This window comes from Heloderma suspectum, chromosome 2, assembly GCF_057233095.1.
Source record: "Heloderma suspectum isolate Gila_16-S chromosome 2, 16-S_ref, whole genome shotgun sequence".
Taxonomy (NCBI): domain Eukaryota; kingdom Metazoa; phylum Chordata; class Lepidosauria; order Squamata; family Helodermatidae; genus Heloderma; species Heloderma suspectum.
This window is the reverse complement of record NC_139459.1, coordinates 169,696,041-169,723,902: the sequence shown is the minus strand read 5'-3', so window position 1 is coordinate 169,723,902 and position 27,862 is coordinate 169,696,041. Positions and strand designations below refer to the sequence as shown.

Below are 27,862 nucleotides of genomic sequence, written 5' to 3'. Positions count from 1 at the left end.
ACTTGACTCTGCATTGTACTTCATAGTTCAAAACAGACCTCATCAGCTACACCATGTGCAATGGCTGGCTGGAATATTGCTAAACCTTGTGCACAGACATGAGCATGCACTAGAGTCAAGATGTATCTGTCCTCCACTCAGAAATTACATTTCTAGAGACCTGGAAGTATGGTCCATGGGGAGTGTGGGATGGGATATAATCATATATGATTAGTGTTAGTTGCCTTGAGCATTATTTTTGGTGGACAGGTGAAATATAAATTCGAACAACAAATAAATAAAATAATAAATGTCTACTTAAGGTCTCCATTACTTCCAAGCTAAATCTGGTGTTCAATTGCATTCAGAACACGCATGGCTTATTAAATTGCATGCAGCCGGTTCTAAACGTTTAAAAACTGAAAGGAAATTCCTATTTTGATTAAAAGCTGAGTTAGAACCAGCACGAACTCCTGTCTTTGCTACTACCGTTTGGTTAGGGAGGGGGGAACACTACACCAAACCCCCAAACTTATCGGGGTCTTTTTAACGGGCTCGCTAACTTCCGTGAAGGGGGGACGACGACGACAAATAACGGTGTTCAAAGTCTACCCAGAAGCTGAGATCTCCGAGAGAGCCTAAAGTCTCCAAGAGCCACGCCGGACCGTTGGTTAAGTGGCACAGAGGGAGTTCCGGTACAGACGGAACTGCTTAGGCTTGGGTGGGGGAGGGAGGAGAAGATCGGCGCGATCATGCAGGCGCACACGAGGCCGGAAGCGGCTGGGTCCCGCATGGTCCCCGCGAGAGGATCCGGGGCAGAGCGCGCGCAGCATGGGGAGGCCCAGCAAAGTGAGGAAGGGGGGTCGGGGAGGGCGTGTGAAGGCGGGGGGTCGCATCGTGAGCTTGTGGGCCAGCAGCAGTAGTAATAAATGGGTTCCGGCCCAGGTTGGCCATTCTGGAGGAGGTGGGAAGGGAGAGGGAGGGACACGTAGAAGGGCCGCGGAATGTGCCTGGGAAGCGATGGGGGGCCCTTTTGGAGTCGAGTAGGCTAGGGGGCCTAAAAGGGCTGCATGGGACGTGGCTGTGGAGAAAGGGCCACTGACTGCCGGGAGCTTAAGGAGAACCTTGCTAGATCTGACCCAGGGTTCCTCCAGTCCACGGTCCAGCATTATTTTTCCAGTGGCAAATTGCTGACTTGAACTGTGTTTCTCCAGCCCTAGTGTGCCGCTGTGACCTGGCTATTATGACTAATAACTGATATTTTTAAATATATATATATATTTAAAGCCATCCAGACTGGTGTTCCCTGCTATATCTTGTGGCAGTGTATCCATGCGCTTTGTGTGTTCACCCCCCCCAATCAGCTCACATTACCTTCTTTGCAGATTAGGATCTGCTTTTCAAGGGACTTCTATGCTCAGGGAACCTCTTTGTAGTTTACTAAAAACAGTTTGGGTAGCTGAACCAGCTGTGCCAAGAACACGCCTTCTACCACTGAGAATAATGCAAGATTACATTTTGGAGGAAAATTATTTTTTCATCCTCGAATATAATCAGTTGGACCTCATTATGAAGTAACTCTCCGCCATTTGTGACGTCCCAAGATAATTTTCTGAGCCTAATGATAACATCTGTTTCACACACCACCCTTTCTCCTGTTGGCTTACCTTTCCTGGTTTCCATAGATTCTGAGTGGATTCCAGATAATGTTGTAAAACAGCCTTTATAGACATTTCTATTTTGAAATAATTGAGATTCATGGTTGCCGTGACTGCTTTAGGGAAGGGTATTCCAGAATTGTATGCTTCAAAGAGGAAGAGAGCTTTTTCTGATTCTAACCTAAACATCATTGGACAGTTTTTAGGCATCAGTTGGGAGGAGAGTGGCCTTAGGAGGGACTGTTGTCCTTGAAGGGCGTAGGGGAAATAATCTGGAGTGGGATACTGGATTTGGGAGGGGGGTATTTGTTTTTCTGTGTTACTTCCTGCCCCCCACACAGACACCAGATGCCATTCCTCATACCGCTCATTTCTCCCTCACAGACTAAGAACCAAAAGAAGGAGCGGGCAGTTGCCCAGCATCGGTCTCAGGAGGAGTATGGCTCCGTGCCTCACTCCTTTGTCTTTCACCGTGGTCATGGTGGCAAGAACCTGCAGCAGCTTGTTCTGGATGTTCGGCGAGTGATGGAGCCCTACACCGCCACTAGCCTCAAGGTGAACTGCTGGGCGCCATGGCATCCCACTGTAGCTAATGGCAAAAGCAGTATTACTCACTAAATGAAGGGAGGCAAATGCAAGCCAAACTGGTCATAAGAAATCCATGGAGTTTAGGAATTATAACTTGGGTGGGGTGATCAGACTCCTGCATGTGGAAAGTGATCTAGTGGGTTAGAACAGGAAAGATGGAAATCGGGACTCCTGGCTCTGGGGGGAATGGGGTCTAATGGTTTGTATGTGAGGCTGAAGAATTAACTCTCATTTCCCTGTCACTACATGGGAGTGCAGCTCTAGCTGTTTCAAAGCGATCTGACGTTTTGGACCATTTTTGTTCAGAGCCAAAGGTAATTTATTGCCGTTGGCAATATCTCTTCCTTTCCCTCCCCGGCCCTGAAACTAGGGTTATTTAAAAGTATTAGCACTATCTAAATTCTGCATCAAAATAAACAACAAATATTGCCAGGGAAATCTGGTGTTAATTATGCAGATCTATTTTATTGCAAAAGGGTTCTGTACCAATGCAATGTGCAATGTGTGGTGTGAAGAAGTGGGGGAGGGCAGGTAGGAGAACAAGATTGGAGGCTGTGAGTGAGAGATACAGAGACACCTGAATGTGCTTTCCTGAACGTTGAAATACTTTGCTTGCTTAAAGATGATCTTTAAAAGTTAGGTAACTTCAACACCAAAACTGTTTATTTTAATTTAATTAGACTTGAAACGGAAGTCTCTGTATCCTAGATTTTGTCCTCCTGGCATCCCAGACTGCAGAGTTGCCCTGATCACAGGTCTGTCTTTTTTAGGTTAGGAAGAGGAACTCTCTGAAAGATTTTGTGACGGTGGCTGGACCGCTGGGTGTGACTCATTTCCTAGTGTTCACGAAAACCTCCACCAATATCAATTTTGTAAGTGATGCAGTGAGAACTTTCTCACTGCTGGCATCAACTGGCCCCAAGATTGGTCTGCCCAGCAACCCTCGTGTTTTCTCTTCTTTTAGAATGGGCCTTCTTTTTTGCTCCAACTTGCCTCTGAGTCTGTGTGCAGCTCGATTCCTTTCCCAATAGACCAATCTGTGCTTTTCAAAGTTCTGCCTTTATGGTGACCCCTGTTGCCATATTGATGTCTCTTAAGGACACCTTTGTCTTGCCACCATAAACATCTACTAAACTACTGTTTATCTTCAAGTTGCAGAGGTGTCTGGAGCACGTTCTAATCTGGGGTATCTAGTCAATTCATATGTAGTGCTAACCAAGCCTATTTGGGGCTCATAGTTGCCGTGGTGTACATCTAGAATTTGGCCATCTCCCTGCTTGTCCCCCACTGCTGATTCTTCCTTGCAGTGCATAGCCATAGTGTAATGTACCAAAGCATCTCTTAGGAAAGGTTGCCTGCTGCCGGTCCTTCCACTGAGGGAGCCCTGATAAGCTTCCAGTAACTGACCAGAAAAGGGATCTTGGGGTTGTGGTGAAGAGCTTGATTAAAACACTGGCCTTGTGTGTGGCACCCGTGAAGAAGTCAAAGTTTATGCTATGGACAATTAAAAATAAAACTGATCCAATATATCAAAAATATGGATCAAAAATAAAACTGCCCATACCGTAATGCCTTTACTCAAAACTAGTGTGAACACACCTATGGTGCTGTGTACAGCTCTGGTCGCCACACCTCAAAAAGGCTATTGTGGAGCTGTGAAACCTGCAGGAAAGGGTGACCAACATGATCACAGGGTGGAACAACTCCCCTATGAAGAAAGTTTACAAAGTTTGGGGCCCCTTAGCTTAGAAAAACAATGAGTAAGGTCAAACGTCAAAGAAGTCTACAAAATAATGCGTGGTGTGGAGAAACGATAGGGAAAAAGTTCTCCCGTAATACTGGAACGGTCATCAATGAAGCTAAATGGTGGGAAATTTAGGACAGATAAAAGGAAGGACTTCTTCACACAGCGCGTAGTTAAACTATGGAATTTGCTACCAGAAGATGTAGTGTTGGCCACCAAGTTGGATGGCTTTAAAAGGGGATTAGACAAATTCATGGAGGATAGAATCAATGGGTACTAGCCATGATGACTGTATTTTGCCACTACTATCAGGAGCAGTGTCCATCTCAACACCAGTTGCTGGGGAACATGGGCGAGAGGGTGCTGTTGCACTCATGTCCTGCTTGTGGGCTTCCCATATGTACCTGGCTGACTGCTGTGGGAACAGAATGCAGGACTAGAAGGACCCTTGGTCTGATTCAGCAGGGCTGTCATGTTCTTAACATCATCATTCTCCAAAGCACAGTCTGAAAACTACTGCTGTAGGTTAGCAAGCCCGTGTTCCCAGTGTTAAGTTCCACCTTCTTCCCTGAACACATACCTTGTAGCGTGTGTTTGCTTTGTTTGCCCAGCTGCGCCGTCATCTTCGCTCTGTCTGCTGACCTGATGCAAATGATGACAGCGTGTTTTTGCTGAGGGAAACCTGTGATTCTCACTTCAAAGTAAACGCACTGATGCATCTGGATGCAATTGTGCCGCATGCTAAAAGCGCAGAGTAAATTATGACAACCAGTCTGCTGTGATAGGGGCTGCTCTGAACCATTGAGCCCTATGCAATTAGGTCTCCTGGAGTCGATGCCACTTACTGCTGGCTTCTCTCTCTCTTAGAAGCTCTTCCGTCTGCCTGGTGGACCAACCTTGACCTTCAAAGTCACTCAGGTACCAAATGGGGTGATGGTGTCTGCAGTGGGGTAGGCTAGATGAGGCTGGAGCTGCCTCTGAAAGCCCCAGTTCATGTTCGTTGAGGCAGAGGGGGTTATGTCTGGTTTTCACTGCTTGTTCTTTCTGAAGGACGTTATAGAGATTGCTAATGCTTTGCCCAGTATTGTGTGTTCTCTGCATGGGTGCAGAATTCTCTCTTTCTTGTTTAGCGCAGTCTAAATTCTGCACCCAGAAAAGGTGAATTCTCCAACGTGTATAAGTTATTCAGATTGAGCCAGCTTGTAAAACTTCTCTTACTTCACATACTTTCTCCTGGCTTTGCTACAGACCACTGGCTGTCTCATTCAGCCGCCTCCTTGGGCTCTGAGATTTCAGAGGGAATAGTCCATGTTACAGGGTCTGCACTGGTGTTGGTGAAAAGCTCGCAAAGAGATGGAGACTATCACAAAATGCTGTGCTTTCCTCTTTATTTTCTGTATAGAGGGAAGGACCCACAGCTTCAGTTGGGGTTCTTTCCAATTAGTCCCCTAACCAACGGGGCTGTGGTGTTAAGCACGGTATCAAATTGCAACCAAGAAGATAATGCAGAGTTCAGGGCAACGTTTACTAGCGCATGCCTCCGTAAAGGTTCAACAAAACAATGTATATAACCCACGGGGCTTATCAGCAGTCTGAATTAAAGCATTGGCAAACTCACAGTTCTCTACAACTAGAAATATAGAAGATAGCTCCCTTCTCAAGTCCTTTTCAATCCAACGCTTTGGAGCTCTCTGCCCGCTCAGTAGACTGGGTATGTTGCCAGGGCTGGGTTAAGGGGGAAGAAGAAACTGGTGCCCCCACCCCACTACACTCTGTATATTTTAAGCATAACTTTGCTGCCATGGGGACTAGAAACATGTTTTTCTTTTAAAAAAATTAAAGCTGAAGTTCTCTGTGCCTTTTTCTGCACTTATGGTATCCATAGAGCCCTGACTCTGCCCTCTGAAAAGGCAGAGAAGACCTGGCCTTCTGGGTCTCAGGGTTTATAGATCTGTGGTGTGCCTCTGCCCTCTGCTGGTGCCTCACTCCTCTGTTTTGCTCTTTCACTTCAGTATTCACTCATCAGAGATGTTGTGTCATCCCTGAAGCGGCATCGGATGCATGAGCAGCAGTTCACCCACCACCCGCTCTTGGTGCTGAACAACTTTGGCATTCAGGGCATGCACATCAAGGTCATGGCCAGCATGTTCCAGAACATGTTCCCTTCCATCAATGTCCACAGGGTGAGTGTGCGTGCGCATGCACTAGCCTGGGGATTGTGGGAAGCCAGCTTGACAGCCGCACTCTGCTGCACAAATGCCTCTAGGCTTGAGTTCCAGTTCTGCCCAGCTTCTCACAAAACGTGTGTATATTCATCACATTTGTATCCTGCCCCCCTTCTAAGAAGCTCAGGGCAGCATACCTTGGGGGTTACCCCACTGACTCCTGGTAGATAAGTTTGGCTGAGTATGTTAAGCCTGTGTGTCTTGGCAGGTGGAGGGTTGCAGGGGGAATCTCTGCCACACAAAATATTTCCTCCACATAGGAAGCAAGCATGTCGCGGGGAGAAGGCAAGGGTCCCTGACATATCTTTGTGGAGGGACTGTTTGAATGGAAGAGCACTCAGTCAGCAATGATGCAGCCCAGACCGCAGGTTCATCCCCTCTGTGAGAACTAGGCCAGTGACTGAATTACTTTGTCCGGGATATAGAGTGTGTGAGAGAGAGAGGTTGATTTAAACCCAACTCTCAAGCCTGGGGAGGGTGGGTGGATTATGTAGACTACTGTGTGCGCATGCGTGTATTTTGGAAGTAGATCCTGCCATGACGCCATTCCCTTATTTGATTTATTCTTGTTCTGAATCGTAATGCCCTGTCCACTATAATGTAGCGGGAGGAGGTCTTCCACTCTGATGCTGTCCCCATAGCTCGGTATCCTCCCCTCCCCGCGCCCCCCAGTAGTCATGGTGTCTGTTGTTCTCCCCCTCCTCTTGCAGGTAAACCTCAATGCCATCAAGCGTTGTGTACTGATCAACTACAATCCAGACAGTCAAGTCCTTGAGTTCCGTCACTAGTGAGTGTCTTCTAGTTTATTCTGTGGCCCTTCACAGTGCTCATGGATTGAAACTGATCCACAGTACAGTGAGTGCTTGTGAAAGACACACACACACACACACACACACACACACACCAAGGCCAGCCCTACCGTTAGATGGCGTGCAGCAACTGCCTCAGGCAGCAAATGCTAGGGGGAAGCAGTAACAGCACCCTTTTTCTTCCTCCTGATTTACTCGACCATTCCTCTCTGTTAGAGGACTGAGCTGTGTGTGTTGTGTGATCTTCCCTGTGCCCCCTAAGCTAGTGTGCTGCTCTCAGGCATGGTAGAGGACAATTTGGCTGCCAGTCCAGCTGGCTTCCAGCTGGTACAAGGAATGGGGGAGCCCCATCTTGTCCTTTGCCTCAGGCAGCAAAATGTCTCGGGTTGGCCCTGACACACATGCATATCTAAAGGCACTTTTGCAAGAGTTGTATACATTTGCCTCTGCACCAGCAATTCATTGTTGGTGTGCCAGCCTGTGTTACGTGCCCTTAAATGTGCTTGTCAAAATACCCACTGTTTTTCAGGACAAGGGGTTGGGGGGGGCCCTCTGGGAAGAAAAGCTTTTATGCGTTTCATTTTGTGCATTGCTGGTAAAGATGAAACTATGCACAGCATACTTGGGGGCCATCCCATTTTATCCTCTGAACAACTCTGTGAGGTAGCTTACACAGCTGAGTCATGATTTGAACCTTAGCCCCAATCCTGCACTCTCCACTCCACTGCTCTGTCATGACTGCATGTGACGGACTGCCCCTGTACACGTGAACAGGAAAATGCCCATCCGAAGGATGAACTGGATGCACATGATGAGAGTATAGTCTGCTGATGCCTCTGATCTTACTCTGAAGTAAACGCTCTGATGCATCCAAGCCAGTTTGAAATCGGAGTGGGGTGGAGGTGGTCCATTGGAAAACTGGCAGGCTATGGGGTGCTTCGTTGGGTGAAGGCAGGATCCAAAGACCTGTACGAATCCTCATCTCCCCTGCCCCCGATGGGACCGCTAACATTTCTCGACCGTGTTCCCCACCTTTGGCTGAAGGGCCAAATTTATTTCAGCAGACGTTGTATAAAAATATATCTGCTAGTGTAGGGTCTAGAATAGCCCCTTCCCAAGTAATACGTAAGCACATCTTATCTTGCATGATGGACCATTATTCCATCTAGTATTGTCTACTCCAGTCTTCCCCAACCTGGTGCCCTCCAGATGTGCTGGACTACAACTTCCATAGTTTATGGGAGTTGTAGTCTAGCACATCTGGAGGGCACCAGGTTGGGGAAGGCTGTTCTACTCCAGTGACGGTGGCTGTCCAAAGCCTTGGGCAAAAGAAAGATCTCTTCCCAGAACTGCCACCAAAGAGCCTTCAACTGGAGATGCCAGTGGCCAAATTTAGGGCCTGGTCTGTGCCCCAGAGCTGCACCCCCGTCCCCCAAACAGGATAGCAGTGACGCCTGCCTGCCAGAATCCCCACATGCACCTCTCCTGCCTTTTGTGTTTTGCAGCAGCTTGAAAGTGGTGCCAGTGGGGATGAGCAAAGGGCTGAAGAAGCTGCTGCAGGAGAGGTTTCCCAACATGAGCCGCCTGGAGGACATCAGCGAGCTGTTGGCAAGGTGAGAGGGAGAGAGACGGAGTGCCTCCCTCCGTCCAGATCAGCCTTCCCCAGCCTGGCGCTCTCCAGATGTTTTGGACTTCCAACTCCCATCAGCCCCAGGCAGCATGGGCAGTGGTCAGGGATGCTGGGAATTGTGGTCCAAAACAGCTGGAGAGCATCGGGCTGGTCCAGAGCGTAGGATGAGTAGTTCTCCAAAGAGTCGTGAGGCAGAGACTTCCTGGCTTTCTTGTGAATAAGGTGGGGTGGCAGGAGGGGGTCTTGGACCCTGCTCCATGATCACATTAGCCTTCTTTTCCCTGCCTCAGCTTCCTTTTTCTTCTCTTGCTCTGTTCAAACACCTATTGAACTTCAAATGTCTTTCCTTCTCTTGCTCTCATTTGTCTATCCGGTCTCTCTATTCCTGCCCATTTCGCTTTCCACTGTTCCCCTTCCCTCCCATGTCTCGCCTTGCTGAGATTGTAAGCCCGAAAGGCAGGGCCTGTGTCTTGTGCTGCGTTTCATGTTCTAGTTATAGGCACACTAGAGATGATGATGATGATAATTACCTGTTTTGCTCGCGTCCATGCCATGCAGAGACATTAACCTCTCCGAGAGCGAAGCTGAGCAGGACGGCAGTCACAACATCATGGAGCTGCCTCAGGCCTACGCCGGCCGCGGGAACATGAAGGCCCAACAGAGTGCAGTCCGCCTCACCGAGGTCAGCCATGGGATCCTGTGCTTGAAATGGGGGAGGTGGGTAGAGCGTTTTGGGCTGGCCAGGTGTGTCAGAAGACTGGGCTGCTGTGATCTTCAAAATGGGCTGTTCTGATCGTCTGGAACTGGGAGGGCTCCCCGACTTGTGCAGCCTTCCTTAGGGCCTGGGGCTCCCTGTCTCATCTCTCTCCAGATTGGCCCTCGCATGACACTGCAGCTCATCAAGGTGGAGGAAGGTTTGGGCCAGGGCAACGTGCTTTATCACAGCTTCAGTGAGTACCCGGGCTCTTCTGTGCAAATCCCCCTTCCACTGATGAGCAAAAACACGGACAGCTTGTAGAGCCCGGCTGTGGAGAACAGCTCTGCTGTGACAGCCTCCCCTGCTCTCGGGAGGGCAAGTGAGGGGTGGTCAAAACAAGAAGAGAGACTGAGCAAGCTGATTCCTTCCAGCAGGCAGTCGTATTCGTTTATTCCAGCAAAAACAGCCCAGAGTGTTGTGGCACCTTAAAGAGCAGCACATTTATTCTGGCATAAGGACTAGAGCCCGTTGCAGCACATGCATGGAGTGTTAATGAGAGTTTCAGGGGTGTATCTAGCGGGGAGGAGGGAGGCTTGTAAACAGCGAGACTGGCACTTCCTGCATGTAATTTTCTTCCAATCACCTTATTAACAGTGGCCATTCACAGTACAGTTGCTGCTACCAACACAAACATCCCAGCACTAGGCTGGCAGTTTCTTCCAGCGGGGTTGCAGTCGTCCCATTCCTCTGTATGTTCTCTCCCAACTGGCAGGAAAAGCTTGGCAGTTCAGAGCTCATAAAAAACCTGGATGAGCCTCTGCAAATGCGGGGGAAAGGGCTGTACTTTGGGGAAAGGGCCAGAACTCTGTGGTAGGGCTCCTGCTGTGCATACGAAAGGTCCCAGGTTCAGTCCCTGGCATCACCAGATAGGGCTGTGAAAGGCCCCTTTCTGAAACCCTGCACTCCCAATCCCAATAGGCAGTAGTGAGCTAGATGGCCCAATGGATGCATTCGGGATAATGCGGCTTCCTCTATTCCAAGCTGTCTCAGCAATCCCACATGGATGGCACCCCACACTTGAGGAATCTCCTGAACTGTGTTACATAGTTGTGTTACTGGTAGATTTGGCAAAACAGACCCTTGCAACTCCCATTGGTTCCTGAGCCTCTCATAAGTAACTGAGGGGGTGGGGCATGCGTTGTTTGCCTGGGTTTCCTGCCCTGTGTGGCTTCACATCATTGTCTTGTCTGTTACTTCCTCGCTCCTGCCCTGCCCCCAGTTCACAAGACTGAGGAAGAGATCCAGGAAGCCCTGGCCAGGAAAGAGGAAAAACTGCAGCTCAAGGCTGAACGGCGCTGCAAGCAGGAGGCGGATGTGCAGCGGAAGCAGGAGCTGAAACAGGCCCACAGGTGAGGGAGAGAACAAGAGGTGTCAATCGCTGTGGATTAAATAAGCCACGCCAAGCCCTGCTACCTGGGTTCCGATGGCACAACAAGCTGCTCCCGGGCAGCTTAAACAACCCACTGTGGCTTATTTAACCCACGGCAATCGTGTGAATCAGGTCAGTGTCAGCAGTTGCTCATGTCCCAGCATGCACTCTTCCAGCAGCATAAGCTGGGAGCCGCACATGGCTTTCTCTGTGGGGAGGGCTGGTCTACATACTTAGAATAACTCTTCCTGGTTTGGGGACCGTAGGAAGAAGAGCCTGGAGGGAATAAAGAAGAAGAAGCAACAGACAGAGGGAGGTGATAGTGATGCAGAGGATCCTGGGATGCAGGACGACCAGAATGCTGATGAGCCCTCAGATGATGACATGGAGTATTATCGGCAAGAAGTGGGAGAAGAGCCTGATGAAGGTTGGTTTCTACTTGGGTTGTGTTTAAATACTTAAAACTGCGAGGGGGCCATACAATGCCACAATCTGCTGGATGCAGTTGATGAAAGCAGTTGTGCTCCTGAGCATGAGCCGTGATGCTTCCAAAGTAAACGCTCTGATGCATCCATCTTGGGGGAGAGGGAGGGGTGCAGCACCTGCTGTCTCTCAGCTTCAGCGTGGACCGTAGGTCATCGTTGTGTTGTGCTTGGTGGGCATCTGCTCAGAAGCAGCAGTCTTCGGTCTTTTTAGAGCTGGGACCTGCCTTTGCCCCCAACATGGAACCCTGTCCTAAACTTTTGACCCTGTATGTCCATCTTCTTTCTCTCTCCAGGGTAACCAGATGTGAAGGAGAGCAGCAGGACTCCTGTTTCTTTATGGTAGTGCAGAAGAGGGAATTTTGGGAGGTGCAGCTTTTCCTAGCCGTGCAGGACAAGCTGCCACCTGCCCAAGCACCCTCTTTGTTGCGAACAGTGCTGCAGGCTCTGTCCTCGTTCTGTTGCAGATCTCTCCTTGTCCTTCTGCGGGTCCTGACTCACTGCTTGGACCAGCGGGTTAGAGCCCTCCGCTGCCTTATACGCCATAGACATCTAAAAACGCTACGCTATGTTGAGTCTGCAGTTGTGCGTGTCCTTCCCCGCTCCTGCTGACTTGCTCTGCTTGTTGTGTCCCACTCTCTCTAGATCTGTTCCCGCAAAGTGCTAAGAGGAAACGAGGACCCAACCAGTCCACCGTGTCTGGGAAAAGGCGCAAACACACCCATTCTGCAGGGGGTCAGGGCCCAGCGCTTGCAGGGAGCAACTCCGAGGCGAAGCACAGGAAGACCTCCTGGCCGCGGCGTCGGCAGCGGCAACAGCAAAGAGACTCTCCTTGGCAGCACAAGGGGGCCCTGCGCCAGCAGCAGAGGGACACTCACAACCCCACCAGGCAGCATGGAGGGCCACGGCAGACCAAGCAGAGGCGGCCCCAGGCCACAGGGCAGCACAGAGCCAAGCGGCAGCCTGGCTCAAGACCTCTGGGATCTCGATGGCAGGGCAAGTCTGGACTGGGGCGGAAACAGGCGCAGAAGGGAAAAGGAGCCTTCAGAAAGCTGGGGCGTTCTGGGAAGAAAAGACCAGCATAGTGTCACGGGACCCTCTCCCTTCGCCCTGTATCAGCTGTTTATGGAATATACTGACTCTCTGAGCTGTCTGCCTCTGCGTGTGTGTGTGTGTGTGTGTGTGTGTGTCTGTATGCGGTGGGGGGCTCGCACCTTCCTCATTGCTCTGCACAGCACAATCGACTGCATCTCTGAGGTTGGCCAGAGGTGCTTGCCAACTAGAAATGGCAGCTGACCAGGCTCACTTGCTGGACAGGGGGAAGAGACAGACCATGATGCATGTGGAACTGTGGGGAGAAACAAGCCCTAGCTACATCTAGGCAGCTTGCGCGGGAGTAATTCCCTGACCAATTCAGTCTCCTTCATTCCATACCTCTTTTGAAAAGTCATTATTTTTCAGCTGTGTTTAAGGCAGTTACATTTTTAAATATCTTCAGACACATTTTAGAAAGTGGGGAGCATGAAATAGAGAGTCTGGACATGCTCTTTTGGAGGTTCTGATTCGCCCGTGCCAAGGGCACAGCAGCAGGTTCCTAAGCAAGTGGTTTGTCTCCATGAGTATGTAGATGCCAGGACAAGATTGCAGGTGCAAGTCCCTGTTGTATTCAGGTCCTCGGCATGATGTAAACTTTGCATCCATGCAAGCAAATGCTGCTTAGGCTTGGTGACATGACAGATTCCCCCTGGTTGCAGCCATGTTTGGGATTCTGAGCGCCTTGGCTTTTGGAAATAATTTTAAGAGCAAATCTTGGAGCCCCTCAGGGCTGAGAGAAGTTTTGGAAGGGGATGTCTGGCTCAGTCCACAGACAAAGCTTGGCATGACAAGTGCCGGCCATCCTTAAAATGGTCTACCTCTCCTTTCTGGAGAGAGCAAAAATTGCTTTCTCATGGGGAGATCTCGGCTGTTGTTCATCATTTGCAAATTAAAAAATCACTTTTGTTGCTTTTGATTAAAACCAAATTGTGGAGGGGTGGGGAAAGAAGAAACAGACATTTAGATTTTGCCTCCTGGCATTGAAATAGGTAATAAAGAATATTCTTTACTGTGCGTACCACATGGATCATCTTTGAGTTCATATGGACTTATTTGGCCACCCAGAATTGCAGAGAGCATTTCTGGGAATTTGAAATGTGTGGGAGATCCTCTCTCCATTAAGACCGACGCCTGAGAAATAACTAACAAAATCATGATTGAACTGTGCTTATAAGCTGCCATTTTCTTGGTAGAAAGGCAGGATACAAATCAAATCAATTAATAAGATAGCAAGGAGCTGTCCGACTGGCCAAGAGGGATCTATCCTGCTGGAGATGGGCACTCCTCAGCTTCTTCCTTGATTCCTGCTTTGGTAAGTGTTGAGTTCAGGCCGGAAAACTTGCTAGAGAGAATTTTAAAAAGCTTGTCTATTGAATATTCCATTTCATTGTGTTTCCCCCTTTGAAAAGTCATCTGCAGAATCTTCTTTAAAGTTTGGGTGACCTCTTGTCTTCTATCATACAAATCTTAACCCAGACAATGAATGAATGGAAAAAAATAAAAAAAATACACACACACACAGTCATGTGAAAAAGAAAGTTCACCCTCTTTGAGTTCTATGGTTTTATGTATCAGGACATAATAAAAATCATCTGGTCCTTAGCAGGTCTTAAAATCAGGTAAATACAACCTCAGATGAACAACAACACATGACATATTACACCGTGTCATTATTTATTTTACAGAAATAAAGCCAAAGTGGAGAAGCCATGTGTGAAAAACTAAGTACACCTTATGATTCAATAGCTTGTAGAACCACCTTTAGCAGCAATAACTTGAAGTAATCGTTTTCTGTATGACTTTATCAGTCTCACATCATTGTGGAGGAATTTTGGCCCACTCTTCTTTACAACATTGCTTCAGTCCATTGAGGTTTGCAGGCATTTGTTTATGCACAGCTCTCTTAAGGTCCCGCCACAGCATTTCAATCAGGTTGAGGTCTGGACTTTGGGCCATTGCAACACCTTGATTCTTTTCTTTTTCAGCCCTTCTGTTGTAGATTTGCTGGTGTGCTTGGGATCATTGTCCTGTCGCACGACCCAATTTTGGCCAAGCGTTAGCTGTCGGACAGATGGCCTCACATTTGACTCTAGAATACTTTGGTATACAGAGGAGGTCATGGTCGACTCAATGACTGCAAGGTGCCCAGGTCTTGTGGCTGCAAAACAAGCCCAAATCATCACCCCTCCACCACTGTGCTTGACAGTTGGTATGAGATGTTTGTGCTGATATACTGTGTTTGGTTTTCGCCAAACGTGGCGCTGTGCATTATGGCCAAACATCTCCACTTTGGTCTCGTCTGTCCAAAGGACATTGTTCCAGAAGTCTTTTGTTCAGATGCAACTTTGCAAATCTAAGCCGTGCTGCCATGTTCTTTTTAGAGAGAAGAGGCTTTCTCCTGGCAACCCTTCCAAACAAACCATACTTGTTCAGTCTTTTTCTAATTGTACTGTCATGAACGTTAACATTTAACATGCTAACTGAGGCCTGTAGAGTCTGAGATGTAACTCTTGGATGTTTTGCAATTTCTCTGAGCATTGCACAGTCTGCCCTTGGGGTGAATTTGATGGGACATCCACTCCTGGGAAGATTGGCAACTGTCTTGAATGTTTTCCACTTGTGAATAATCTTCCTCACTGTAGAGTGATGGACTTTAAATTGTTTGGAAATGGCCTTACTACCCTTCCCGGATTGATGGGCAGCAACAGTTGCTTCTCTAAGATCATTGCTGATGTCTTTACTCTTTGGTATTGTGTTAACACACACCTGAATGCTCGAGACCAGCAAACTCCGGAGACTTCGGCTTTTATAGAGATGATCAATTAATCAAGGGCATTTGATTAGCAGCTCCTGGCTGCTACTTGGCCTCTTCATACCTATGGAAGCAGTAAGGGTGTACTTAGTTTTCACACATGGCTTCTCCACTTTGGCTTTATTTCTGTAAAATAAATAATGACACGGTGTAATATGTCATGTGTTGTTGTTCATCTGAGGTTGTATTTACCTAATTTTAAGACCTGCTAAGGACCAGATGATTTTTATTATGTCCTGATACGTAAAACCATAGAACTCAAAGAGGGTGTACTTTCTTTTTCACATGAGTGTTTGTGTGTGTATGTATGTATATATTCGGAGTGGTTTTAAGTACATTTAGGGTGCAATCTTATGTATGTTTAGACAGAAAAAAGTCCTTACAACTCCCAGCATTCCCCAGGCAGCCATGCTGAGAGTTGTAGTACGTTTTCTACCTAAACATGCATAGGATTGTGCCTTAAATGTCCTTTCCATTCAATTCTTTTTCTGCTGAGGAACAAGGAGCTGTGCGGGTCACTGAAGCTCTGTCCCCCGACCAGAGCAAATCTATTTCAGCAATCCTTGAGACGTCAGCAGCCACTATTCCAATGCTTTTAGATGTCCTTTGCAACCATAAGGGATGGACTCTTATAAAAGGGAGCAAGTGAGCTGAATTCTGCACTCCGTTCCTGTGCTGCTTCTGCCCTTGGGTAGAACTCCAGAATAAACACAGATGTGCATATGCCTCACTAAGGTTGCAGTCATAGGCATGGGACTGCTAGCCAAGGAGATGTCCATGGCAAAGGCTCCTTGAGCAGCATTTAGTCTCGGCTATTTACCTCCCAACTCCTCCTGTCCCTCAGCGGAGCTGATCTCCGTGTTGAATAGATTCAGAATGTGGTCAAGGGCAAAGCCAACTTCCTCCTTCGGTTGTTGCAGGTGCTGTCTCCGGCATCATGCACTTCTCACATGCCAGTTGAGCCTGCTGGGAGGTCCCTTGGCTGATGGCTGCGAGAGCAGTGGATGGGGGTAGGACTGGGCCAGGACTTGAGTGCAGGGTCTGTCCCCTTTTGGTGGGCTGCATTTTGGAGTCTTAACAGCCTTGCAGAGCTAGCAGCAGCCTGCAAAAGCACGCAAGCAAGTCAGGAAGGCCAAGCCCTTTCCTGCTCTTGGCCCCAGACGTACTGCCTCTGAACATAAAGGCCCAAAGATGTGGGGAAGGATGTGGCTGAATGCACTTGAGGTGTTACTTCAGCGCAATCAGTTTCTCACTAGTCAACATTATTTCTGTAGCAGTTTCGTTGCATCCTCCCTTCAGGGAGGTTTTTGAGGTGCGCCTGTGGTTGCAGGGATTGCTAAGAAAGTTCAGTCTGAGCTCTTGCCCCTCAGCTGCAGGCGAAGCACCCTGGGCCAGCCTGTCCCTCCTATTGCTACTAGTCATTTCCTTGCCCTTTTTTCTGCAGGTCACTTTGGTTGCCGGCACTCCAGGCGTGGGTTGGTATTTCGTCATGATGCCGGTCGTCGGCCTGCATTTGCATGCTAACAACTATAAGAGGTGGTGCAAGCCAGCTTGCCTCCAAACGTTTTTCAGTAACCCCTTTTCTAGCATACTTCCCCATGTGTTCTTCAGTGTATCACACAGTCTCACTTGATTAGGGACTTTGCAGCTGCTGTGGCAACAACAGAAAAGTTCCACACGGCCCCAGCTCTACAACCGAAGAAGACCTGGAAGCTGAATTGGGGGTATGTATGGGGCCACTATTTTAGTTGCATAGTTATTGCATTGAATGTCTGCATCTGTACAACGCAAGCACTGTCCTTTCTTTCCTCTTATCTAAATAAGGTGCCTGTACACCGTTTCTTTCCTTTTAATTCTGCACCATCTTGTTCCATCTGCATGTCTTCTAATGTTAAACCCAGTATCTGAAGTGGGGGAGGACATCTTTCGCAAAGAGCAGAGGGAGGCGAGGGAGGGCTACAAAGGGAGCACGGAGCTGTCCCACTCACCTGCACCTCTTGTATGATCAAGAGATGCACCCCATAATTTTCTGTGAAGCTACAAACAAATGTTGGGCTCCAGTTTCTGAGCTCAATGCCTACTCTTTGCACCCTTCAGCCACTGTGCTCTCTGTACCTTAGCTTCATTATCTCCTTACACATCTTCCTAATCCTTTGCATGTTCCACAAGCCGCTCGTAGTGACTGCCAGGTTTTAATATTAGCCAAGCTGACAACCTTTCCTCATAGAAGATGGGCTGCACACATTCTCTCAGCTTTGTTCCCAGATCGGTTGGGATGTTTGTAAGCATTCCAAGGCATCGCACCTGCCCAGCCAAGCAGTGGGAGAAACTCCCACAAGAGCAATACAGTGTAGAATCCATGAGAACTTAAAACATCATACAGGGTAGGGGACAAGTAGGAACTGGAAAATAACTGTCTGCTCTGTTATTGCAGAAGAAGTTTTAAGGAGTATAATGGTGGCTTAGTGAACATGGGTCAAGTTACATTTAGTTGCAGCAGCTCAAAAGCATTTTTTAAATCTAGAAAGGCAGGATATAAGATCTAAAGCATATGGTAAGCAACAGGGCTAAATACATTCTAGGCTGTGCAGAGACCCAGATCTTGCCTCTTAAGAACCAGGAATTAATACCTATAGTAAGCAGCGAACAATGAAAGCCATACATTGTGTTCTTATGCCACAGTTGCTAAAAGAATATGGGTACATTGGAAAAACCTCGAATGAGGATTAAGCATGCACATCACTTGCACAATTGCAGGAGAAACAGCGCATGGACTGCTCTGAATAAACAACCTAAATGCTTGTTTGGGGGCAGCTGTACTTTCAGGGGTGTCGCTGATGCGTTGTGTGTGATCTGTGAGAGCTGTCCTAGAGGAGCAGTTGCCTGAATGAGCACATTAAAGGCAGATGTGTTTGGGGGTGGGGGGAGGCTGCAGATATAGGCCAGGAAAAGAGAGAGAGCAGTTATTCGCTGTTCCCGCTGATACAGTATTTAAGCCAGCCTACTCCAACCTCGTGCCCTGAGATGCTGGGAGCTGTAGCCCAACACATCTAGAGGGCACCAGGTTGGGGAAGGTTGACGTGAGCCAATGGGGGGGGCTTGGTCCATCAACCCCAATTCCCCTCAGTGTAGCCCTCTGTTAAAACAGGCTGCTGAGCACAGGTTTTATGCCAGCCTTCCCCAAGCTGATGCCCTGCAGACGTTTTGGACTACAACTCCCATAAGCACCAGCAAGCATGGCCAATGGTCAGGGATGATGGGGTTGTAGTCAAAATATCTCGAGAACTCTAGGTTATGGAAGGCTGCTTTAAACATCAGGGCAAGATTCCCCCCACTCTCTGGTGCAAAAGCAGTTCAGCAATGGGACCATCTGCAGTTGTTGGTCCAACTCTAGAGTAGCGTTCAGCTGTAGGATGCCTTTTGAATCCCTCCTGTGATTGGTCTGTTAATCAACGCAATTATGCGGAAAGGGGGTGGGGGGTGCTGTTAATTCAGTCCTGTTTAACTTCAGAGCCTACACCCATTAGGTTCTACACACCCCAGTGGGTAACCAAGCTAAGTCCAAACAGGCAAAGATCACCACAGACTAAAAACGAAACTGAAATCCATTCAATGCTTTATTTCAGAAATTTACAGAAATTAAGAAAAGTAGCACGGCTGGAGCATTAGAAACATTCTCTGTGATACATTATCGACAATGAAAGATAATGTAACATGTTTAAAAGGTTAACCAAAAGAATTACAATGGATAAAGCTGGCACTACAAATGTAAATAGCAAGATAACACTGTGTTTCTAACATTATTGTTATGACCCTTCCTCATCACCCTCCATGTTTGCTACTTGTGCTGTAAAGTGAAACTAAAACATGCTAAAATCACTAAGGGCGCAATCCAATCGGGATGGCTGTAAGCCTCCGAACTCAGAGTTTTATGTCCATCCAATGCAGAGTGGAAGGAGTGGTGGAGGTGATCGTCACCTCTGTGCTCCCGCCACTCTGCATTTCAGTTAGACAGGCATTTTTGCCTGTCTAGCTGAGGCGTTGGGGAGAGACAGAGGATTCCTCAAAAGCTGGGCTCCCCAGTCCTCTCCCTCCCCTCCCTCAGGAATGCCCCCTTTTCTTGTCTGGAGAAACAGTGCTGGCTGCTGAGAAGCAGAGGGGCAAGGAGCTCAGAATCCGAAGGGGAGGGGAGCTCAGATGTTGTCTAGGGGCCATAGGATTGCTCCCTTACTCTCCTTTTTACTTCCTCCTGCACATTACTTGAATATAAAAAGCTAAGCTAAAGCATTACTAAGTTCCTCTAGGCATGTGAAGAATTACACTCAGGTAAATATAGAGACTAGAGTGAAAGCAAAAACCAAGGAAATAATTCTAAATTCCATCTTAAGAAATAAAGTCTCAAGCTCAAGAAATAGTCTGTGTTCTGTTTTCTGAAAATATATCTTCAGAAAGTAAAAGGTTAACTTTATTTGCAAGTTCTAAAGTCTAAGAGTCTAAAGAGGTTCATAGGTTCAGACCCAGATCCTTGGGTCTGGTGGTCCAGAGAAGATCAGAGATGAAGCAACAAGAGAGTGAAGGAGCGAAGGGAAGCAGAAGACGGAAAGAGCTCTTGTTCTCTGTGCTTTTATACACTTGTTCTGGCCAGAGGTGGGGGCCCCAACGAGTGATAAGACAACCATCTTCCAATCAAAAACGGGGTGCGCAAGTGGTTAGACCACCCGTTCACCAGTTAGAAGTGAGGTGTTTGTCTATCCCCAACAGTCACATTTTATGCCCACGTGTTCTGGGAACATTTCTGGCATTATCACTAATGGGTTAATCTGAAACTTCCTGAAATGTGGCTAAAGGGTCTTCCATCTGGGCATGCTACCTTGACTGACACGTTCTCCTTGGTTCATCTTCCTTGTACTCATGATCATCTTCGGTCACATCTGCCTTAACACTTTTGTGTGCGCCCAATATTGCTTTCTTAACCATTAGGCTTCGAGTAAAGGTGCTCATTTATCTCTGCAAGTGCAAAACACGAGATGTAATAGCCATTCCTTCCTCCTAGTTGGTGGCTGAGCATGCTCTGTTCTTCTGTCCTTTCGCTCCATATCGGCATTTCTGCTGGCACTTGTGGTGACCTTGCTCTTCCTCTGCAAAACTCTTTGCAAAGAGACAGCTGCATTTCCCCTCCTCTTCTTTCAAAGCCAGTCCTGTCAAGTCTTTGTTAGGGTTATTAATGCCATAACATTAATTAGCATACAATCACAGTTTCAGGTTCTTCTTGCCCAGGGGTCAGGGTTCTGGAATAAAAGTATGGGGTTGTCTTAAATATGAGTCTGGGGTATTTAGGAGGTCTCCCCCAAACCCTCATTCAGATAATTCAACCATTCCAGATCAAATTAGCCATCTAATTTGAACTGGAGAGCCAGTGTGTGGTTTAGTGGCTAGAGTGCTGGACTGGGATTCAGGAGATCCGGGTTCTAGTCCCCACTCGGCCATGGAAAGCTCACTGGGTGACTTTGGGCCAGTCACAGACTCTCAGCCCAGCCTACCTCACAGGGTGGTTGTTGCGAGGAGAAAACGGAGAGGAGGACGATTATGAATGCTGCCTTGGGTTCCTTAAGGAAGAAAAAAGGATATAAATGTAATAAATGAATGTAATAAATCTTCATTTTGAAGTAGCCTCTTCAGTCTTTGGCTGATCAGAGATAAGAGGTTTTTCCTGCCTGGAGGTGGAGTGGGGTGGGGCCTGGGGAGGACACTGCTGAGTGACTATGGAGTGAGGATGAATCACTCAGCAGCTTCCTGCCTAGGCTCCCCCCGCTCTCCTGGGCAGGACCCCCCCCCCCTAATTTCCAATCAACTGCTGATAAGAGCTTTTTCCTGCTACATAGTGACAATGGCTTCCTTTTCTCACAAAGCAGCTGGGGAACGCTCTTATCTCCTATTAACTAAGTGCTTTGAAGAGAGCCTTGTCCTGCTTGCTTCTGGGTATGCTAAAAAGTGGTAAGAGTCACATTTTCACCCCTCCCACTCTGTTTTTGGTTCCATCCACAGTTGGAATGTCTGTCCCCCGCCCCAAAGACCTTTCTCAGTTTGGAATTCAGCTCTTGGACTGAAAAAGGATCTTCGCTCCTGCCATATACTATCATAAGTCACAACCCCACAATAAGTTTCCCGTCTAGCTTTTAAGCCTTGCATTTTTACTTCCCTCCATCATATTATCCAATATATTTTTAGATAACAATCTCTTAGTATTCTGTAATTGTGAAATTAATTTTTCAAACCAGGTTAATTTTTAACTTCATACCAACCACAGCTTTGCAAACCACGTTAATTTTAACGAACATAGCAAATATCTTGGCTGAAAATGTTCAAAACATTAAATTCTATTATTCAGTCTTACACAGATTTCTCTGTACTGCCAAAGTTGACCATCTTTTTTTTTAACTCATATTTTCCCATGCCATCAAATTTCTAACCCTTATCAATCTCTGAGTATAGCCATTATATATAAGGGACTCTATTGGAGGAATATCTGTACCCAACTGAATCAGAATCTTTCCCCAGCTCTTAAGGAGTGAATTAAAAGATTACCTGAAATGTGTAATGGCCATCTAGTCTTTTTATACCTTAATAATGCCTTTAATGGGATATCCAAACCATATTCTCCTCTTCCTAGCCATTTTTGAGGAGAAGTCAAAAACCATGCCAAAAGTACACCTAATTGTGCCACTATATGTTTTTAATGTAGGAATCTCCGTCCCCCGACTCCCTTCGTTTTCAAGTAATGTCTCAAATGCTATTCTGGCCCTTTGACTTCCATACTTTGTTTGATCTTCTCCCCCAATTCCAACTTACCCTCCAGGACAGCAATAGGTAAAGCCAGGAACAAAAACAATAATGTTGGGAATAGTCATTTTACTGAAGCAATTCTTTCTACTAGGGAAAGCTTAATTATAACACACACACCATTCCATGTCTTCTGTTTTTCTGCAACAGGAGACTAACTGGAAGAAGCTTCTGCAGCTAAAAATGTTCCTAAATATTGTATCAGTTTCTTCTGAGGAGCCTTACAAAAAGTCCAAATGCGCTGGAAGCTTGTTGATCAATATTATATTTAAGTATTTTTAGAAGTATAAGCAAAATAAGTTCTAGCACAAATTAAGAGACTGATTCAAAAAAATTAACATGCGGATGCAAAAGTGCCAGTGAGAAAGGTAATAGTGAAAATGTGCTGCAATAGGTGCATGGCAATGGGCAAAATCCAACATCGGGGGAACTGGTTTCCACTCGTGCAATGGGCCTTTCTCTTCCTCTCCCCGTGCCCCCTCTTCAAACCTGCTCTGGAGGGTCCCCCAACTCTCTAGATCAGATTTGGAGGGTGGGAGGGTACAGTGGTAAGTGTGAATGCCCCCCCTTCCCATTCTGCTAACAGAATGGGAGGGATTTGGCTTCTTTTTGGAAGAGAGATCGCTGGAGACTTGTGGCATTTTTGTAATGTCTGGGTTTTCTACACATGGGCATAAGTGGAGGCAAAATGCCTGCGCCTCCAATAAGCAATAGATCCACTATCCTCCATTAGATGTCCAAAGAAGACATACTTGCACCCACAAGGTGCCTTCAGCAATCTGCCCGTTTCAAAACGTCCTCTTTTGTGCCCATGCAGCACACATCGGCCCCCTCCCTTAACAACTGTATGTGTTTGAGGAGAGAGAGAGAGACCGCTTCCATGCTCTGAAAGCTTTCCCACTGGGTCTACCAACCTCCAACTATTTCCTAGTACAGCCTTCCCCAACCTGGTGCCCACCAGATGTTTTGGACCAACTCCCATCAGCTCCAATGGCCAGGAATTCTGGGAGTTGTAGTCCAAAACATCTGGAGGGCACCAGGTTGGGGAAAGCTGTCCTAGCCCTTAGCTCCTTAGCACATCTACCAGTTATCCTGGGCCATGAAGCACTAATCTGACAGACCAAAGGAATGGCCAGCCAAGGGACATAGAATCTTGAAGGCTGCAGTTCTAAGCGTGTTTCCTGGGGAGGTGGCCACATTGAACTTAGTGGGACTCCCTTTAGAAAATGATCGTGCTGTTCATGGATTGCCAGGTCTCTGGAAATCTGCGCAGCCCCCATCCTGCCACAGAATGGAGATTAGAGGAACTAACATGGATTTCAGCTTGCTCGGACTCCTATAACTGGCTTTCATTCAAGAGAAAATTATCTCCATCCCAGTTGGCATCATCGACTCTGGATGCAGAACCTGGCAGTAGCAGGTGCTGGAGGAGTGGGGTTGCTAGCCTAGGCTGGAGTCAGACAATGGTTTTTGAAAGAGCCACAACTGAAATCCGAGAGGCAGCTTTTCTCAGGATGCATGCGGGCTTCCTTTGCTACCCTAGACAAACCAGTTTTGGTGCATTACACGAACGGCAAAATCTGTTCGACTAGAGACAACCGTGAGGTGGCACACAAGGTCTGTTTAATGCAAGGGTGCAGAACCCTGGGCTCAGGATCGCAATCTGGTCCTCCGGGAGTTTACCAGATGGCTGCACAGCCTTCCCCTGACAGCTGATTGTTTGGTACTTCCCTGATTTTTGTGCTGGCAGTAAGAACTTTAAGCTATAATATGCTGGCCTTTTTGGTATTTCTGGTCTGCCCCTTTTGTCTTTGGCCCTGCCCACCCCTGGAATGCGGCCCCTGAGAGCTTTTCCAACATGGAATTCAGCCCTCTGGCTGAAAGAGGTTCAACACCCCTGGTTTAATGTATGTGTGTCACTCTTGACGGGAAAAAAGACAGCATTTATCTTCAGTCTTATTTGAAAATTAATGATGAAATGAGGCCTTTCTGAGGATTTGCTAGCTACATGGTACCACCGCCTAGTACCTGTTTTCCCAAATAATTGTACGTTAATCTGGAAAATTCTAATCTCATTTTTCTTGCTTCCCCAGGATAGTTCATATGGGGTCAGCAGGGCAACAGAACCTTCCCTGTAGAGCGAGCTTTGACCACTTGGACCACTTCCAGGAACAAATATGGTGGTTCTTGATTCTGCAGTGTATTTTGGCTGTTGCCGGGAATGGCTTTGCCATCTACCACTTTGTGGTTAAGGAACGCCCCTGGCATACTGGCATTGTCTATTCCTTCAACCTGGCAGTCAGTGACCTACTTTATGCTTTCTCCTTGCTGCCCTTGGCATTTTATTATTACCCACCCAAGGACTGGAAGTATGGCTCCATGTTCTGTGCACTGGACCGTTTCTTCTTCTTCTGCAACCTTTATGGCAGCACCTTTTTTGTTGCCTGCATCAGCCTGAACCGCTATGTTGCCATCGTCCACCCCTTTTTTGCCCACGGCCGAATAGAGCCCCGGCATGCCAAGCTTCTTAGTGGGGCAGTGTGGTTGCTGGTGGTGGCCATCTCAGCGCCTGTCCTCAGCTTTTCCAAAGTGGAAAAGAATAAAAATAACACCAGAACATATTGTCTCGGGAGTGCCCTACATGCAGAGCTGCCCAGCTACATGCCCTATAGCTGGTTCCTAGCAGCTTTTGGGTGTGGGCTGCCATTCCTCCTGACCACCTTTTCCTGCCTGGCCATCACCTGCATGGTCATCCGCAATCGTAACATCACAGCAAAGGAGAAACGCAAAGTGAAAACACTGATTTCTGTGGTGGTGGCCTTCTACGCCCTTTTCTACCTGCCCTTTCATGTCTTACGCAACCTGAACCTTCACTCCCGCATGGGCGGTGGATGTGATGTACATATCTACTACTCTTACCAGGTAACCAAGATCTTGGTCAACTTTCACATTTGCATCCACCCGATGGTCTATGCCGTCCTGGCCAACAGCATGCAGGAATACTTTGGCAGGTGTTTTCAAAGGTGGAAAGGTGTGCAAGAGGATGTGGAACTGAAAATGTGGACCCAACCCCCTCCTCAAGGCCTCCAGGAACAGAGCTGATTATATCTTTTGCTGCAAGCAGGTCCTACTGTTTACTGACAACCGCTCTGCTACAATGTGGTGAGGCTTTGTAATGATGAGAGTTTGGGGACAAAGTAGGGTGGCCTGGTGCCCTTCCTTACTGGTTCTTGGATGCGAGAGCTGTGTTTTAGGACAAGTAAAAATGTATTTGGCCATTCTGTGCTTGTGCATCTTGTTTTCACTTGACTCGTGGTTCGCTTACAAACATTAACACTTCCGAAGCCCTTTTTCACAACACCAAACGAATAAGTTCTTTCCCATTATCTATGATGATCTGAGAATGCCTCTGAGAAACTGCAAGGTTACAGTTCTGTCACACAATCTTCGCTGGACTCTTAGGACAAAGCTCAGCTTCTGTTCTTTCAAAAAGGGACCTTTCTTGTTCAGATGATTGCACCGATTTTTGGACCAGGCATTGGCACTCAGCATCTCCTAGGTGCCAGTCTCCCAGTGGTCTGCACCTATGGGTTGGGGTGATGCACAGGCTACTTTAAATCCAAGTTCCTGATTCCAGTCGTGTCTGTATCCCTGAACTAAATGAGAACTAGGAACCTATATCAGTCTCTCCATGGCTGTAACAAGGGATTAACTACACATTAGATGCAAGTTTGTATAACAGAGCTCCAATTCAAATTGTTTTTAAAAAAGAAATAAATGCAGGTTTGGGAGAGAGGAAATTTGCAATAGGGAACTGGCCGGAAGAGGGTGTGTATAATCCCTTCTCTTCCCACTGTTTCTCTATGCCAAAACTGCCCTCCGTACCTCCCCCTCCCTTAACAAGGCTCCAAACATGCTTGCTTTCATAAACACCAACCTGGATCCGTACTGGGGGAGATGTTTGGTGAAAATGAGACAATTCTCCCCTACAAATTGCCATACTCACCCTGCCTTTTAAAAAACTGTCTGGACTCTGTTGCAGATGTGTTTGTGCATCGTTTAGTTAGCACCCATAATAGTTAGCCAGCATCCTTGGACCCCAGTGAGGTACACCAGAAAGAATGGTATAACCTGTTGATGTGAAGGAGGAAATCTGCACAGACACACCCTGGAAGCCTCAACCAGTGGCCACAATATACAAACCAGGCAACAGCAGGTGCCCCATTGTTCCAGGTGTTGGCACTCCCACAGTAAGAGTGTCTGACTATGTGGACTCTGTATTATTAATTGAGTCTGGCTCTTTCATGTGCTTTGTTACAGCAAAGTACCAAACAAGATTGTTCCCTCCTGATGACAATCTAGCACTACTCCTGGGCAGGAGTTTAATCCTTTCTATTGCATTCCTCTTGTCTAGAAAGGGTTTGAACATATCACAGGGGACTGTGTTTAAATTTTCCTTATAGCTTTCTCCCCTGTAAGAATATAATTTTAGTAACAGAAACTTCTACAAAGCAAATATTTCTGGTGGGATTGAAATATGCCCCAATTCAGTTTGATAAACTGGAGAATGTGTGATAAACTGTTGTTCTTGATTTTGCCAGAGGAATCCCTTCATTGTCCCCAGGACAGTTCCTTGTACTCCCACATCTGGGATCCAAGCTTCTAGCTGTAGGGAAAAAGCAGGGATATTTCCACTTGCATATCTGGAATTAAAACTCCATCTGTCAATCTTTTATCAGGTTAATTTCCTGATGGAAGTCAAGTAAGCTTCAGTGGTGGGTAAGGTTGATTTTTATGGAGCTATTGACCCATGACAAGCTCTGTGGAACTCCAGGGGGACTGAATGATCTTATATAAGAATAGGGTAGTGTAAAGCTTATTACTAGAGATCTACCAGACAGTTTTTGCTATTTTGTTTTTAAAACTGAAGCTTGAGCATTGTAGATGTGCAGAAAATTTCAAGACTTTTAAAAAGTCCAAATCTTGAGCTTTGGGCAGCTGGAAAAGGGAGAGGGATGAGGCAAAGGGGAGGTTAATGCATATGCGCCACACTGTGCATGTCATGTAACATGTGACACACTGTGTGCATGCACATGTAATAATGCTTACTCTTGTGAGCTCTTAGAGTGCTGGGCCAATGAAAGGACAGGCATAGAATGTTGGGAAAAGTTGAAGGAAAGTCGGTTGGTGATAATTAGGAGGAAGAGAAGCTGAGGAGAAAGAACTGAAAGGACACCAGAGGAAGAAGAGAGAGAGAAATCTTACATCATGTGTTTTTGACCCCAAACTTCAAGAAACCGTAAATGATCTTTTTAAAAAGAACATTTTTTTTAACCTTTGTCGGTTTATTTTGTGGAAAGAATCCTTTAACCCCACCCCTAATGTGTTGTGTGTACCCCAGATTGGGAACGCAGTTATTAGAATGCCGTTGAACATCTGCATAAGGTGTCCAACAGATGCTTGTGCTTAAAGTGTTAACCAGTGTTATTTCATGTTTGTTGGACCAACTCACCCTTGTATTGGCAACACAGTCTCTGAGAAACAGATTAAAGCCTGTCAGCAGTTTTCTCTGAGAATCAAAGGGAAGATGGATTCCTCTGCAGGCTGATAACATTGTACTTCGTGCAGTAACTGAGTGTCAGTAGCTGGCAAGCGTCCATCCTGTCCAAGAAAAAGACATTCAGCTCCTCTCCAGATAACAGAGGGTGTGTGTAAGCGTCCAAGTAATGTGTCTAATAGAGCATGGCTAGAGTTCTTCCCTATATGTGACATATTTCGCTGTATAAAAGTCTGCCCCACAGAACATTCGGGGCTCTCTGCCCCTTTGCTGACAGAGTGCCTGCAAGCCTCGTAATAAACACGTGTCTGATCCAG

General features: G+C 47.1%; 2 protein-coding genes across 3 annotated transcripts; both read left to right on the top strand.

Moving 5' to 3' along the window:
• Nucleotides 1-727: 727 nt before the first annotated feature.
• Nucleotides 728-13,826, top strand: PPAN (peter pan homolog). 2 transcript variants are annotated; one of them, XM_084835911.1, is made up of 12 exons: nt 728-828; nt 2,022-2,192; nt 2,996-3,097; nt 4,837-4,887; nt 5,982-6,152; nt 6,905-6,981; nt 8,509-8,616; nt 9,192-9,315; nt 9,505-9,583; nt 10,610-10,739; nt 11,026-11,186; nt 11,887-13,826. In XM_084835911.1, the coding sequence occupies exons 1-12, from the start codon at nt 811-813 to the stop codon at nt 12,324-12,326; spliced, it is 1,632 nt and encodes a 543-aa protein (XP_084692037.1). In that variant the 5' UTR covers nt 728-810; the 3' UTR covers nt 12,327-13,826. The 2 variants fall into 2 exon arrangements, with proteins under 2 accessions (XP_084692037.1, XP_084692038.1); XM_084835912.1 differs by lacking the exon at nt 2,996-3,097.
• Nucleotides 12,738-27,862, top strand: LOC146353190 (P2Y purinoceptor 11-like). Its single transcript, XM_084835913.1, has 3 exons — nt 12,738-13,648; nt 16,593-16,872; nt 24,082-27,862. The coding sequence occupies exon 3, from the start codon at nt 24,092-24,094 to the stop codon at nt 25,088-25,090; it is 999 nt and encodes a 332-aa protein (XP_084692039.1). The 5' UTR covers nt 12,738-13,648; nt 16,593-16,872; nt 24,082-24,091; the 3' UTR covers nt 25,091-27,862.